The sequence below is a fragment of the Elephantulus edwardii genome, unplaced genomic scaffold, assembly GCF_000299155.1.
Source record: "Elephantulus edwardii isolate Elephantulus edwardi_28Jun2011 unplaced genomic scaffold, EleEdw1.0 scaffold00031, whole genome shotgun sequence".
Lineage (NCBI taxonomy): Eukaryota > Metazoa > Chordata > Mammalia > Macroscelidea > Macroscelididae > Elephantulus > Elephantulus edwardii.
The window spans coordinates 19684298-19700384 of NW_006399781.1; the positions used below are offsets into that span (position 1 = coordinate 19684298).

The 16087-nt window shown below is 48.1% G+C and overlaps 1 protein-coding gene across 1 annotated transcript; it reads left to right on the top strand.

Annotated features, from left to right (window-relative positions):
* The first annotated feature begins 247 nt into the window (after positions 1-247).
* Positions 248-15806, top strand: LOC102854088 (dual specificity protein phosphatase 4-like). The gene is made up of 4 exons (XM_006884135.1): positions 248-835; positions 11639-11784; positions 14024-14243; positions 14941-15806. The coding sequence occupies exons 1-4, from the start codon at positions 403-405 to the stop codon at positions 15324-15326; spliced, it is 1185 nt and encodes a 394-aa protein (XP_006884197.1). The 5' UTR covers positions 248-402; the 3' UTR covers positions 15327-15806.
* Positions 15807-16087: the final 281 nt, after the last annotated feature.

A 16087-nucleotide genomic window follows, 5' to 3' on the forward strand; every position in this document is an offset into this window, starting at 1 on the left:
TGGCTGGGCAGAGCGCGGAGCTCCGGCGGCGAGTCGGGAACGGAGGCTGGAGAGGCAGCGCTGGCGCGGGCAGTGGCAGCAGCAACACAACAAACCAAACAACAGAGGAAACATCAGAAGGGAGCCCTGGGTCCTCTTTCGTAAACATACTTCCCTCGGCTGCCACCTTCCCCTCCACGGCGCTCGCAGTGCAGAGGCCCCCCTCGGACTGCTATGTAACCGTGAGGTTGCGGGAGGAAAGGACGGCAAGAAAAGGATCATCGCCGTAGACTCTGAGAGCCAAGTTTACAGGCACTTCTGCACGGGTTCTCCCCGACCCTTCGCCCGCCCCTTCCAGCAGCCCCGCCAGCCGGGGTGCCCTTCGCCTCCTTGTGCGTCCAGCACCCGCGGTTCCTGGCGATCATGGTGACGGTGGAGAAGCTGAAAGAGATGGACTGCAGCGTGCTCAAAAGGCTTATGAACCGGGATGAGAGCGGCGGCGGCACGGGAGCCAGCGGCAGCCACGGCGCCCTGGGGCTGCTGAGCGGCGGCAAGTGCCTGCTCCTGGACTGCAGACCATTCCTGGCTCACAGCGCGGGCTACATCCGAGGCTCTGTCAACGTGCGCTGCAATACGATCGTGCGCCGGCGGGCCAAGGGCTCCGTGAGCCTGGAGCAGATCCTGCCCGCCGAGGAAGAGGTGCGCGCCCGCCTGCGTTCCGGCCTCTACTCGGCAGTCATCGTCTACGACGAGCGCAGCCCGCGCGCGGAAAGCCTCCGCGAAGACAGCACCGTGTCGCTGGTGGTGCAGGCGCTGCGCCGGAACGCCGAGCGCACAGACATATGCCTGCTGAAAGGTAATAGCTGGCGCCTAGTGCTGGGCGCTGTGAACTAGGATGCATATAGTGATGGGGGGGGAGGGGGTCGACCACCTACCCTAAGTGGACTGGAGGAGTAGCCCGAGTGACTCCAGGGATCTCCGTCCTCTCCTTTGTGCATATTGATCTGCTCAGGTTTGCAAGGGTTTTGTGTGCTTCTCTTCTTGTGTTTGAGCTTCCAAAGTCCTCAGGGACATTGTCGGCCGTTCGCAGGTCACTTGTGCTCGCTCTCGCGTGCGATTCCGCCTCTATTTACACTCAGTAGCGGTTCTTTCCTCGCCAGTGAAGCTTCTTGTATGTGCTGCCCATCTGTGAGTACAGGGAAGCGCTTCCCAGAGCCCGGAGCAGGTGGGGACAGGGTAGGCCTGTTCCTTTGGTGCGTTTCGACTCCTCACTGGGTCCAATCAGGAGAAATTGAGAGGTGGGGAGGAGGGTGAGTGTTGAAGGTGGGACCAGTCCCGCTGGCTCGATTTTTCACCAGCTCTCCTTCAATGAAGAAACACAAAGTGGGTTTCAGACGTTGTAAGGAGCGATCTGTATCTTTTCTCCGGCCACTTAACTCCGAGCTCCCCTTGGAAGGTGGCCAACTCCTGCCAGGCGAAACGCGCCTTGGGTAGCGGGAGACAATCGGACTGTATATTTGGGGAGCGCGAGTCTATTTTCCATCTCAAAGTCCAGACAGCGGAGAATTCTGACCTTTTGTTTAGACACAAGTGCAGGCAGAGTATGCTTGACATAAGTGAAAGCTGGCGAAACTCTGTACCTTTTACAGGGAAATGAGTTTTTTGTCCAATCCAGAAGTCAGAACTCATGAAAGGCCAGCGCCCTATCCAGGTACCTGGAGGGTACCAGTGCGCGGGCCTCGGCCGAGTTGGTGGCCGCACCTGCGAAGACCCGAGCGGGCATCAGAGGTGGCCTGCCCGCCACGCTGCGCCCCGTCCTCCGGCTGCCGCATTCCGCACATTCCTCCTCGCTCCACGCTCCTCGCCTCTGTACCCGAGAAGCGATTCAGACCTCCGCCATCAAAGAGCCGCTGCCGTCCCTGGAGGCGCCCGGGTCCCCCTCCTCTCTCCAGTCTCAGAATCCTACCTGCTCATCCGAGAGGAAAGGAGATGGGAGGGAAGAGGGAGAAGAAAACGACAGAAACCTTTCCCACCTCCCCCTCCTAGAAGCACAACAGAACTGCCCAGGGCAGACGAGAAGGGCTGGCTTCTGGTGAACAGCGGGGGGCTTTGTTCTCGGCTGTTGTTTCCTGACCATTTGACCTGTCAGCTGCTGGGGAAATGCTGCTGTTGACCTGCGGTTGAACTACCGAGGCGATTTCACTGATTTTTCTTTCTTCTTCCGTGAGGGCAGCCTTTTTGCACCTTCATTTTAGCCTAGTCCTCGTTAATCCCCAAAGAGCTTTAAGAGAAAGTACCAGGAAGGCGCTTTCACCGGAAGGATCCAAAGCTAAGCGGGGCGCTCAGAATGGCCAGCCTGCTCCTGGATGCCTGACTGTGCGGGGAGCTCGCGCCAGGCGCACGCCCCTCATTCGTGAGTCAAGTCACCGCTCAGACCCCCAACGTGGTGGCCGGGCTATTGTTTAAATAGGGAGGCTCGCTATTTCCTGGGGGAGGGGGCTATCGCTCTTGGGCGGGGGCAAGGCAGAAGTTCCCCACAGTCTGGCCCGGAGCGGTTTCTGTGCAGCGCGGTCACCCAGCCTCTCCTGATCTAGAACCCCTCTTTTGTGGACCCTTCGCGCACCAGGATCGGGCCCGGGCTGTCTCCCCATGTGGAGTCTGGGGAAAGAAACCCGAAGGGACAGTTCTTGAGAGGCAGTCGGGGCACGTGGCCCCGGAGCTTCCGGAGACGCAGACACTTGGGCCTCCTTTCTTGGGGAGAAGGGCATGCTTCTGAGGTCCCCTCCTCCGGCCCGTGGGACCTCCCTGCTCCCTCGAATCTCGTCGTAAAAGCCCCAAACCCGATAGATTGCAGATTCTGAGAGCCGCCCTGCGGGCCGGTCGCTCGGCGTGGGGGATTCCGGAGGAGGCACATGTTAATGTAAAAACTGGGTAGACAGGCAGCCCCTGCGTCACACGCCAGCACCTAGCGGGTGTCGAGATGCCTGGCCCACGGAAGAGGAGTGTTTTGAAAGCTTTCTCCAGAATGAGCACGCTTCCCTCGTGTTTCCCCGTTTGATCAGCCTCCAGTTGTCCTCCCTAATTAGCGGGCAGGTTAAGGACCTTCTGCATTTCAAAGTCTAGTTTCTGGAATCAGTGAGTAAACCGAGAAGCTAGGAAAGGCCTCCCTTTGGAAGCATCCGCCTGAGTGGGGGCTCCTTGTCTCTGCATTGTCGGTAGAATGGTCTCTGCGAGTTAATTGGGGGATCCACTGTTTAACTCAGCTTATTTTGGTACGTGCTGAGCAGAGGTCATCTTTAACCCACTTCCTCTCGGCCTTCTCATGAAAAGGCCTCCCGAGAGAGGGCAGAAGAAAAAAACAAGCATCTGCTCCCACAGCTTGGGTGAGGGAACTCAGGGTCTCCAGAGACACACAGCTTCCAGTGGGGTGGGGGAAGTTGTGGGTTTTAGGGGAAGGGGCTACGTGGGCAGAGACCTAAGGGGCAACATAGGGAAACAAGGGGGGGGGGAGAATCTCCTTAAGTTATCTTTAGAAAATGCCCTAATCGATTAGAGCTTGGGTGATTGGTTCCCACTGGAGTTGTTCATTTGACTTTCCAGCTAATGGGCCTTTCTGTGTATGTATCTTTTCAGATGTGGTGGTAGATGTGGTTAAAATGGGAAAGGCATAAAGGTGGTGGCAGACCCTGAAGTTGCTGTCTGCCAGCCTGTAAAAACAGCAGGGTCTTTTCACAAGTCTATTATTATTCCCACTTAAAGGTTATCTAATTCTACTCATTAATTGAGTTTTAAGACCCAATTTTATATTTCTGCTACTTTTAAGGCCAATTGATTGCTCACTGAAACTTGTTCAGACTGATATCATGGGAGGAATGGAAGCAGAATTCAGTTAAAAACAGGCATGTTACTTAACATCAACAAATTGTTGCCTAACCTTTAAATTTCCTGATATTACCCAAGTTTTGCTAAGAGCAATAACAAAAATCACTACAATAATCCCTGGATTTTTTACATGGGAAAGATGTCCATTGGGGTAAACGTTTTTGTGTTTGTTTGGTTTTTTTAAAATCCCAGCCTTTTTAATTTAAGCATTTTTAAGAAAATTTTAGAAATTTCTGTTTTTCAAACATTATCACAGTATACATTTCCTTTTAAATCCTTTTCTCCATAAATTCTTAGGGGTTTTCATCCCCTCTGGTCATTAAAGAAAGGCAAAACTAGCGGTTCTTTTAACCTAGAAACAAGTCCTTCTCCAATAACCCCCTTCTTCCCAACTAACAATTCAGTTTGTTACATAGAACCATTTTGGGTATTAAAATATTATTGTCATTTCTCCGTCCAAAATAGAAAGCACTAGTGGTCTAGTCCATTCATAGGGCATTATGCTGCTTAACACAAACATTAATGCTATCTGAAATCCATACCAGCTCAGAACTTCTGTCAGTTCTTATTCAAATTCTGATTTAAAAGCTGTCCTAGAGCAGTTTTGAAAAATTGGGAGAATCCAGTCAATACGCCAGTTTCTTCTTTGAGGTTAGGATCTCCAGGCTTGACCATACAGCCTCTCTCTGACATTTCACCTTTGTGAAAACCACCCACTTCTGCCACTGGCAGCCCTGGCATCTCTGGTGACCATATGCTGGCTTCTCTCTCTCTCTCTCCACATTGGTTCATCTTAGTCCCCCAAAAGATCAATTGCATCAAACCTCATGGCTCCAGGTGGGTGAGGGGAAAATGCTGAGAGTCCAAGCCTCTTCCACCCAAAATGAAAATGACCGACTTTTTTCTTGGCAAATATGACAGAATGCTCACGACAGCCCAGGATTCAGAGTGTTAGAATTCCAAAACCATAAGTCATAGAGATGAGTTCCAACTCCTACTACATAGTTGAAGGCCTAGTGGGTAGGGAGTTGTTCTCCTAATTCAAAAGTGACACCTCTCTGGCAATTCCATTTCACTAGCAGCTCTGCAAGAGAGAGGAAAAAAATCTCTCCAATGCAATTTACAGACTCTGAGAAACCCAATGGAGGGTCAATCATAAGTCCATTTCAACTCGACGGTAATGAGTTTGAGTTTGACCATAGTTAAAAAATTGCAATGACTGAAACAAACTCAAGTAGGCTTTGCTTCATTTGAGTTGAATATACCCAACGACAAAAACAATCAGAGGCAGAGTGAGTGCTGTGAGCTGAATGTTTGATCATCTTGAAGACCATAGAGCTTTTTAGCTTTGTCCTGGCTGCTCTACAAGACTCAGGGAGGGAGAAAAGGGAAACATTTTAAGGAGTAAAGAAATTCCATTAAAAAAAAAATCAGAATATTTGAAACTAGAGAGCTGGTTTCCTCACCAGAAAGTAGTTCCCGGTTAACAAAGTAGAATCATGTCAGGAAGAGAAAAGTTCACTCAGTAGCAAAAGACAGCTTGCCAAACTGAGCTGACAGCCCAGGTGCCAGCCAGCTAGCCAGGGAGGTACAAGGTCTCCCATGGAGGAAGTCTCAAGGTAAGAAATCCACTTAGGTAAATTTTAACAGCTAATCAGCATTTCATGGGTGTTTACTAAGGCATTACCCACATGAGTGAAGGTCTCCAGGGCAGATGACCTTCAAGTGGCCCAGCTTTCTTGCTGGGCAACCTTCAGCTTCTTAGTGATAAGATATCTTGGGAAAGCATGGTCAGGAGCCTTGTCTCTAATCGAAACATTTTCTGGGCCTTGGAGGATAATCGGGAAAATGACAGTCACATTCAAATCCATGACCATAGTTAGTTACCACCCCTGGACAGTCTCCTTGTCATAGACCCTTCCTGAGAGGCTTCACTTACTCATTCATTGCCATCATGTCAGAGTCAGAACCGACTCATAGTTGACTCTCCAGTGGATTTATATCCAGAGGCTGTAAATCACACCCGAGGAGAGTTCTCATCTCTCTTGTGGATGGAGCAGCTAGCAGATTGAACTGCCTGCCTTTCGGTGGGCCGCACAACTCTTTTCTCACTTGGCCACTGTAGTCCCAGTATTAAGAGGCCTATTATGGTAGTATTATCAGTACAATTCCAAGCTGACTTTTTGCAAAGCACTTTTCCTGTGCTTAGTCTCTGGCCCCAGCACGGGAGAGGCAGGCACCTTGGGAGGATGTATAGTCAGTCACTGGGCCATCATTTTTAAGAAACCCTGACAATTGCCTGCCTTGTGTGAGAGAGATACAGAACAAGTGAATTACTGTGATGTAATTAATCCTCAAGAAACTCTGAAAATCCCATTACACTGCCCTCCAAGACTGTTAAGTTTCAAATTAAAAAATGAGAAAACAAGAGCTTTAAGAATAGAAAGTATGCTCTGCATAAGGACTTGGAAAAACAGGTCAGAATTAGTAAAAATATCTGGTACGGAATTACATTCCACAGCACAGGACATAGAAAGCATAGACCACAATTAATATCTAGTATGAGATTTTATTCAGAAAATAGAGATGCAGACCATAGGCACCTGCTGCTTTAGAGCTGATAAAACGGGCATGCGCCCAGTTTATAAAGTTTGCAAGTAGATCCTACGGATTTAGAATCACAGGATGTTAGAATTTACAGGTCTGGTAGTCAGCAGTCTTTACATTTTGTGGTTGGAAAACAGGTTTTAGGAAGGAATGTGCTTGTTCAAGTTCTCATGCCTTGAGGAAGGCCTGGCACACAAACCTCTCTCCATGTCCCCTGCCCACAACTGCAGGAAATGTAACACAGAGCCCAGCCCCTTAGCTACAATGGGACACATTTTCCTTTAAAAGTTTTAATAAAACTTGGTGATCTAACCGTAGATCTTCACAAAGCTACGTCCCTTCATAGATCTGAGGATGGATAGGAAGTACTGTTGGGAAGAGCAGTCATTTTTTTTTTTTTACTGCACCTACAGAAAAAAACTACATTTCTGTTTACATCATGACCCAGTATGCAGATACATACCTAAATCCTGAAACAAAAGTCTCATGCATTTGTTTTTGTTATTAGCCACCACTGATTGTGAGTCATGACAGCCCCATGTGTGCAGAGACAAACAGCTCCGTAGAGTTTGCAAGGCTGTGTGTGACCTTTCGGAAGGCAAGCTCCCACTCGGCTTGTCTTTCCAAGAAGCCTCCAAGTGGGCCCAAAGCACCAGCACTTTGTCCAATCAGGTGACTCCTCTCATGAAATGTTAACCTCATTAAAATGAAGTGCATGCTACGACTACTTTCTGTTCTATTTCATGGTTGAAAAAAGAAGCTGACCCTTACCCCTGATTGACGACCTGCAGTTAGAAAACTCATGTGCAGTTTGGTGAAATGTCAATAGTCCCCCGTTCAAGTTCTTACTGCTGTTTTTGGATGAAAGTTCTTTGTTGTCTTGTTAACACCAGCAGGCCTGCCAATAGAAGGGCCACCAGGAAGCAGTGGAAGGCAGAAAAAGGTGAGCCACAGGGACCTCCTGATAGCAGCTTAGGAGTTGGGCTTTGAGGCCTCTGTCCTTCCCTCCCTAGTAAGAATATCACAGTTGGGTTCCTGCCTGCATTCTTCTATGAAATTGAGATTTAGCTTGTCTTTCCCATAGGCAGATGAGAAGACACTGGGAAGAGCCTGGAATAGAGTGAGCATTTACTTTTAACATTAGCTATAAGTTTTAGTAGAATGGTTGTCTTGATATCCTCATGTGTGGTTGTGGGTTGTGGATGTGAGCCACTTATTGCATCTAAATTGTCCTCACACATCAGCCCCACCTTCTGCATCCCTCCCCTGGACCCTCAGTATGTGCTGCACTCGTCCTTGGCCCTGGCCTTGGTGACCCACAGGAAAGCACTCCTTTTGCTTGCTTTTATAGCTACTAGCTGTTGTTAGTTGCTGTCAAGTAAGCACTGATTTATGGCAACCTTGTTTATAAGACAATCACTTTCCTAATACTGCCAACCTGGCAGAGGCCTCGTCTTCTGTCACTCTAACAGTGTTCTCTTGTGATCCATAAGGATTGTTTGGGCTCATTTTTTTTTAAAATAGATCATCAGACCTTTCTTCCTAGTCTTACTGTAGATGAGCCACTGAAACCTGCCCGCCATGATTTACACCCCTGGTATTTGTATCACTGGCATAGATTCCAGCAATATGCAACCTGTCATAGTAACTGGCAGATGGGTGTAGTAATAATAAATGACAGACCTTTAAAAACCAGCCATAACTTAAAAAAGAAAAACCCTTTCATTACGACCCCTGTTGGGATGTCAAACTTTCTAGGGCTCCTATCTTTGAGCAAGTCTGCTTCATCACTTAGCTTCTTTCTGACTGTTCTAACTTAAAGAGACCTTAGAGAATTTCTCTGCTTCTGCTGGTGTCTTTTGCAGACCACTGCTATGTCTTTTCCCTGTTATGTATATCCTCTCAGACCTGGTCTGGCCTCTTGCCCTCTTATCTCCTCTGTACCATTCACTCAGCAGTCACCCCTCCCTGCTCCCACCCCCTTCCGTGGTCAGCAGCTGGCTTTTAATCTCTCAGCACTGGTTCTACTGTGCTCGCCCACATGATTGACCCCATGGAGCAGTGGGTGCTCCCAACCGAGAAGAGAATACAGAGTCCCCACCCTTCCTGTACCAGGCTTCAAGATTCCGACTAGAGAAAATAAATACATGCCAGGAAGAGAAGGCTGTCATGAGCCTGGATTGCCAGCCTTATAGAGTCCCTGCTTCCTTTCTGCTCTTTGGGGATCTCTTTTTGGGGCACCCTTCACTGTAGGTGCCAGAAAAAGAAACCTTCCCTATGTACCTGCCAGATGCCAAATGCTGGTTCACTTCATCTTTGCAGGCTCTCTGTGGGGAGAAAATCCAGTCACATTTCACAGACGTGGGGAGGCTCAGAGGGGCTAAATCACCTGCCCTAGGTTGCACAGCTGATGAGTCACAGGCTTGGAAGTGAACCAGACAGTTCATTCTGACTGCAGAGCCTCTGTTCTTTCCGGAACTTCTGTCTGGTGCCTTGTGCCTTTTCAGCCACCTGAGACTCCTCCCACACCCGCTGCCCTCAGGGGCTCCTCCACCAGGTGTGACCTTGGGGCATGACCTTGTTACTGTGTGCCCTGAAAGTTCATTCATTGTTGGCTAGGCAAAGTTTATCTGCCTGCAGAAATAATGAGATTTTTGCCTTAAATTTCTTATTCTTAAGAAAAAAAATTTAATAGTTGAAATTATGTGAAAAAGATGAGGATTATTTTATTCTTAAAATAAAAAAGTAATTCTAATCCTGTAGAATCATACAGAGAGCCCTGGTGGTTCATTGGTGGAATTCTTGCTGTTCCAGGGGAAAGACCTGGATTTGATTCTGGCCAATACTGTCAGAGGCCGGAGCAAGTTTCAATGGGGCTTCCAGACCTAAGGCAGACAGATCAATAAAAGCGACTTGGGTGATTTACTTTAGAAAAACCAGCCAGTTAAATCCCTGTAGGTCACAAAGGTAACCATAAGTCAGAAGCCAACTCAGCAATGGCTAACAACAGCATAAAAGCCTATAGAGGAAGAGGTAAATAGTTTTTTAAAAGTATGTGATAAAATAAATACATGAACTTGGTTACTTTAACCATTTTTAAGTGCACAATTCAGTACTGACAGTGAAATCGCTATTTATTTCCCAATTTTTTTTCTTCACCCCAAATAGATACTCTGTCCGTATGGATGTTCAGCAAGAGTTTACCTATTGATTCATTTTCCAAAAGGCAAAATCTACTAAGGTTTCTCATAGAGCCAGAGGTCCACTGGAGAGTCCCCAAATAAAGCCATTTGCTGACTTTTTCCCCTCCTTACTCAACTGGCTACATATTGGGAGCAACATTTGCGGGCCTATAAAAAAAGGATACAGAGGGTTGTACTAGAGGGAGGAGGCTCTAGTTCTGAGATGCAGTGACCCATAGGTCCACCAACACCCCTGAAGCTAGCAGAGTTTCCATCCAGACAGGCTGGTTATTATGACTCAGCAGGAATGAGGACCTGTGAGCAAAGCTATGCCCATCTGTACCCTGAGAGAAAGAGTGGAAGGAACAGAGAGGAAAAACTGTACATTTTAGCCTTATGATGTACCAGGCTCAATTCTTCCCCTTCTCAGAAGCAATGGGAAATTATTTCTAGGGTTGAAATTTGAGGCAAGTCATTGACTAACCATCACATGCCTGCATGTGGGAAAGTGGCTATGAATGTGCACACAGAGAATGCTGGACCTTTACAGCTCAGCCATAAAAATTTCATGGTTCCAGCCACAACCATGTTCTTCGGCCAACTCGTCACTTTAGTCATTGAATAGATCAGTCAGAGTGTTTATGCTACAACATTTAAAAACACAATGTCATTGCTTTTTAAATCGGAACTGACTCATAGCTGACCTCCATCTTTTTTTTTCAGATGCTATAAATCATATGAGAGGAGATGGTCCCTCTTTCTCGCACAGAGCAGCTGGTGAATTCGAACCACCAAAGAGGAGAACCATGGGGTTGGTAGTTCAGCTCCTTACCACCAAGATGCTAGAGCTCTCCACAACATATAGGCCTTCCTAAATTAATTTATGGAGCTCTGATGGCCTAGTGGGTAAGGAGTTGCCAGAGGCAGTGTCTGCCGGTTCGAATCCATCACCGACACCGTAGGAGGAAGATGGGTAACTTCCAACTGGGAAATATTAAGCCTCGGAAAACCCACTGGAGCGTCAGCTATGAATCGGTTTTGACTCAGTGGTAATGAGAGAAAGAAATTAACTTGTACTCAATTTTTGGTCGTACAGATACTAGAATAATAAAAGCAGGGTCAAACACTAGTAATAGACTGGGAACCCTCGCTAACGCCTAAAGTCCCAGAGATCACAGAATGGTCAGCAGCACGTTTAGAGAGTGTTTCCCCGCCAGCCTCGCCTAGCATCTTTGCCTACCACCTCCGTCCTGCAGGCAGGTTTTCTGGTTAACACCAACACCATTCTAGTTATGTTGATCGTTTATCTTTTTCACGAAAAAGACCTTTCTTCCCTGGTAGATGATCCCGTAAAACCAACTATTCCAGAGCTTAGCAACTCTCTCAGGCCAGGAAATCCTCCCTTGCCTCAAACGTATGTGTAACAAGAGGGATTTATTTAGCTTTAAGCCGGTTTCCTTGCATTTTGCCTTCTTGTTCAGGAGAAGCCGTGCAATGGATGTACAGTCAGTCGTTGACTAGACCAGGAAGGGTAGTGTTTTCCTTCTTTCCCACACCAGAGCGCCTCTTGGAAGAAAAGCCTGAGTTGGGTTTGGCGTCTTTAGTGCATATGGAAACTCACGGTGGCTATTGCCTGCCCAACATCCCTGGGATCCCCTCAAAAAGTAGCTCTGATCTTGTCTGCGTACTCCTGCACATCTTCCTTGGCAGGTTTTCATCCAGAACCGAAGGCATGTCCCCTAAACTTGCCTGGAGTGCCTACATTCTGCAGTCTTCAGGGTGCAGCCCTGACCTTAGGTGGGTGCTCTGCACTGCTGTGCCCTATTGCCATTTTCTCCAGGCCCACAGTGCCACCTAGTGGCAAATACAGAGACTGTTCCGTTCCCAACTCCATCAGATTAGTCTGGGGTAGGAGGATTCAAGTTCTTTCTGGCTTCCTGCTGTCTTGGCAATATTCTCCTTAACCTGCATCCGTTTCTCCTTTACAGGTGGCTATGAACGGTTTTCATCAGAGTACCCAGAATTCTGCTCCAAAACCAAGGCCCTGGCTGCCATCCCACCTCCAGTGCCCCCAAGCACTGTGGAGACCTTGGATCTGGGCTGTAGCTCCTGCGGAACCCCTCTGCACGACCAGGTAGATGCCAACAGGAGCCGGGCCAGGGTGAGGGCAGATGGAGGACTTTCTGCTCACACTCCTGTGTTTCAGAGGCTTTGAGTTTGCACCTCAGTTTGGGGTGAATGTGGTGAGCCCTTAGTATTGGAGGGTGGTGTTAGTTAGGAACTCCTTGGAATTCTTCTGTCTGCTTTACATCAGACATAGGAAGGAGGAAGTTGTAGGAGCACAAGTATGACAATGCCACCAGAACATCAAACCCCCAGCTGCTCTGCGGGAGAGAGATGGGCGTTTTCCTCCTGTGCTAGTTATAGCTTCTGAAAACTCACTGGAGGATCAGCTACAAGTTTAACTTTACATTTTAAATTATATTGATGGTTACCACCTAGAATCCCCTGATTTAGCTGCTAGGGCTATATGCAGCAAAGGGAGGAGGCTGAGAGAAGCTGTGTGGTCTGCTGTGCAGGAGGCTGAGAGATAGAACACCTATGTTCTTAGGAGCAGCCCTGAGCCACAGGAGTCAGGTTGTGTCCCGAGTACCTGCCAATGGTAAATTCCTGATGCACACAAATGCACCCCAGCCTCTCCTGAAGAAAACTACCTTAGGCTATTCCATCTCCTTCAGGCCCACCCCCTCCAGCCCTTCCAGGCAGATGATGAGCGAATGGATTTACAGGACACAGCTCCTCTGCTTCACAAATCTCATCGCTTCAGTTGTCCTGACTCGTGAACTTTGAGTGATTTGGGCTGTCTTCTAGCTAAAATCCTTTCTCTTGTCTGTGAAGCAAAGATCATGACCTCCTTTGAGTGAAGACAAGCATGTAGCTGAGCCAGCCACACAAGATTAGCTTGGTTATCAATACATATGAATTCTTTTTAAAATATTTCATTGGGTCTTTGATGAAAGTTTACCCATGTTCCTATTTAGCAAACACTGCATAGATAGTCCCCAAGCCACTGGTTACATTTTCACGATATTTTAATGTTCTTCATATCTCCTTTCTGGATTTTACTTCTAGGAATCTGATTTCTCTGTCTTCTTATATGTTTGCCTTTGCTTTCATTTAATTGCTGATTACTTGATCTCATAGATTATTTTTTTTTAAAAAAAGTATGCTGTACTCACTGGTAATATTCTTTATTTTTTTTCCTTTTTTTAAAATTAATTTCAATGAACATTTACAGAGATTTTGGAGTTCCATTCATTCATTGTTGCACTTTTCTCCCTGCCCACCCCACCTCCACCCCCAGTTCACTCTTCTCCTTGAAAAGCAAAAGAAAAAACTCCTTCATTAGTATACAATCCCCCACACCCACAATATTCTTTATTTTATACACCTGTTATTTAGCTAAAAAATGTGCTTGGGGTAATTTTGGTTTGAGGCTTGTGCAGTGTCTCTAGTCTTAATTGTTCCAGCTAAGTCTGGACTTTTTAAGAACTTGAGTCCTAGTCTACGTTTGCCTATCATTCTGCCAGAGCCAGTCCGTTGTGGCTGAGATGAGCACGGCTGGTGGCGGTGAGGAGATGGGCTCTGGTGGCATCGTCCGTAGGGAGTTGCACTGCTAACATAAAGGTGGTACCTCTGTCAGTGTGAATCCACCAGCAGCTTCATGCGAGGATTGACAGTCTCCTCCCGTATTGTTTACAGTCTCAGAAAATCAGCTCTGACTCAGTGGCATTGAATTTGAGTTTGTTTTGCGTTCCATCAGTAGCAACCTATTGTGGCCCCGAGAAGAATGCTTGTTAGAGGTGGTCAGGTACCGCCTAGTTCTTCAGGTCTGTGAGTAAATGAGGTTGTAGACCAGTTTCTTCTCTGAGTCTTTGGTTTCCTTATTTCTCCTTTACTTTGGACAAGACGAGGGTCACTTGCAAGCTTTTAAGACCCTGGGTACTACTCTCACCTTATGAAATTTAGAAATATAGCATAAACTTTGTGATTGCCATTATGCCAATTCTTTGGGCATCGTCTGTAGCCTCCTACAGGCTGCTTGAGTCAGCAGGTGAGACCAACAAGGCTTCACTTGTCCCTTAGCTTCTCTGCTTATGGGGAGACAGAAAGCAATGACCAGAGACGTTCTGACAGGCCTATTCTCTCTGTGGGACTTAAGAGCATCAGGAGGACAATAGAAAACAGAAAGGCCAGGCTTTGGTATCCTCCCCAAGGCCCATGAAAACCCACCTCAGACTAGCTTCCTGCCCTTTTCCTATTGCCTCACACTCATGTTGTGCATGGGCCTTTTTTTCCCTTTCCTGATGCAGGGGGGCCCTGTGGAGATCCTCCCCTTCCTCTACCTCGGTAGTGCCTACCACGCTGCCCGGAGAGACATGCTGGATGCCCTGGGCATCACGGCCTTGTTGAATGTCTCCTCGGACTGCCCCAACCACTTTGAAGGACACTATCAGTACAAATGCATTCCTGTGGAAGATAACCACAAGGCCGACATCAGCTCCTGGTTTATGGAAGCCATTGAATATATCGGTAAGTTGGTCCAGGGCTGGAGCTAGGAAGACCAAGAGGAAACTTCTTGTAACTGTGGAGGGAGGGACTTAAAGTCACTGTGTGCTGGTTCTCCTCTTTTGGTCACCCACTGGGTGCTCTACTGGCCAGTGAGAGGAAGAAGGGCTCCTCTGTGACTGGCAGAACCCTACCTTTGCATATGGACTGTGTCTAGATGATAGGAGTTTCAGGGCAGAGAGGAAGACAGAGAAAGGCAGGGGGGCAGGGAGGCCATTGTGTTTGTTTATGCACATGGAAGCCCTTGAATTGGTTGTTGAGGTGTAGTAACTGGTTTCTAGAGGGGTGGAGGGTCAGCATAGGAGAGGAAGATCCGGGATGAGATGGATTGACACAGTAACTGGGGCAATGGATGTGTGTGTCTCTCTGTGTGTGTGTGTGTGTGTGTGTGTGTGTGTGTGTGTGTGTGTGTGTGTTAGAGACAGTGAGACTGGCTCAGGACAGGGCAGGCTTCAGAGCTGTTGTACACAAGGTCACTATGAGTCACAGGCTACTGGAGGGCACATAACAACCGCGTTCTATCTGATTTGGCTAATTCCCCTAAATACCTAGAATGGCTCCCACATGCTTGTCTTCCCACCCTTCTCCATCCTTCTCCCACCTGATGTATGGCTCATGCCCGCAGTGAGGGCCAGGCCTAACTGTGTCTGCTCTCCCCCAGACGCCGTGAAGGACTGCCGCGGGCGGGTGCTGGTGCACTGCCAGGCCGGCATCTCACGCTCTGCCACCATCTGCCTGGCTTACCTGATGATGAAGAAGCGGGTGCGGCTGGAGGAGGCCTTTGAGTTTGTCAAGCAGCGGCGGAGCATCATCTCTCCCAACTTTAGCTTCATGGGGCAGCTGCTGCAGTTCGAGTCCCAGGTGCTGGCCACGTCCTGTGCCGTGGAGGCCGCCAGCCCTTCGGGGCCCCTGCGGGAGCGAGGCAAAGCCACCTCTACCCCCACCTCGCAGTTTGTCTTCAGCTTCCCGGTCTCCGTGGGGGTGCACTCGGCCCCCAGCAGCCTGCCCTACCTGCACAGCCCCATCACCACCTCCCCCAGCTGTTAGAGCCGCTCTCAGTCCCACAGCCGCATCTGCTTTCAGCAGGAGGTGGGTGGGCCACGCGTGGCAGCAAGTGAAAACTGACCAGCAGGGGCCAGGTGACCAAGCTCCTTCCCCATCCGTCTCTCCTTGGCCATCCTCCGGGCCAGCTAGAATGGCAATAAGGACTTCGAATACATCTTACAAGCAAACAAACAAAACACTCCAACCTAGAGCAATAATGGCTGTCTCAGCAGCCGGGGAAGACCTTGGTTTGGGTTTGTGTGTCAGTTTTACTTTTAAGATAGTAATTACTTACCTCATTTTTTTAAAGCAGTAAGGCTTGAAGTTATGAAATTCACAGATCCTGGCAAATGTGCCCAACGAGTTTTATTGGGGGGCGGGGGGTGGGCAAGGGATCAAGAAGCAAACACGTTTCCCAGAAGTGCCTGGATTTGCGTTCTTGTTCCTTTTTTGTTGTCGTCATAGTAACAGGAATTTTGTTTTGTTTATAGGTTTTTTTTAAGAAAACTTTTAGAACGTGGTTTTCATTTCTGAGTCACCAAGAGATCAATAATTATTGCTTAATAATAAAATATTTATTAAAAATTTCCTCAGAGTATCTAAGTCCAAGGAGTCTAGTGACAGTGAAACTAGAATATATTTATTTGTCAAGCAGCTGAACACAACAGCATGCAAATGTCGGAAGATGTGCCTGATTCCTTGTGGGGAGTCATGCTGCTTGCCCAAAGGCCACACCTTCCTGGCAGTTGAAATCCACCAGGACA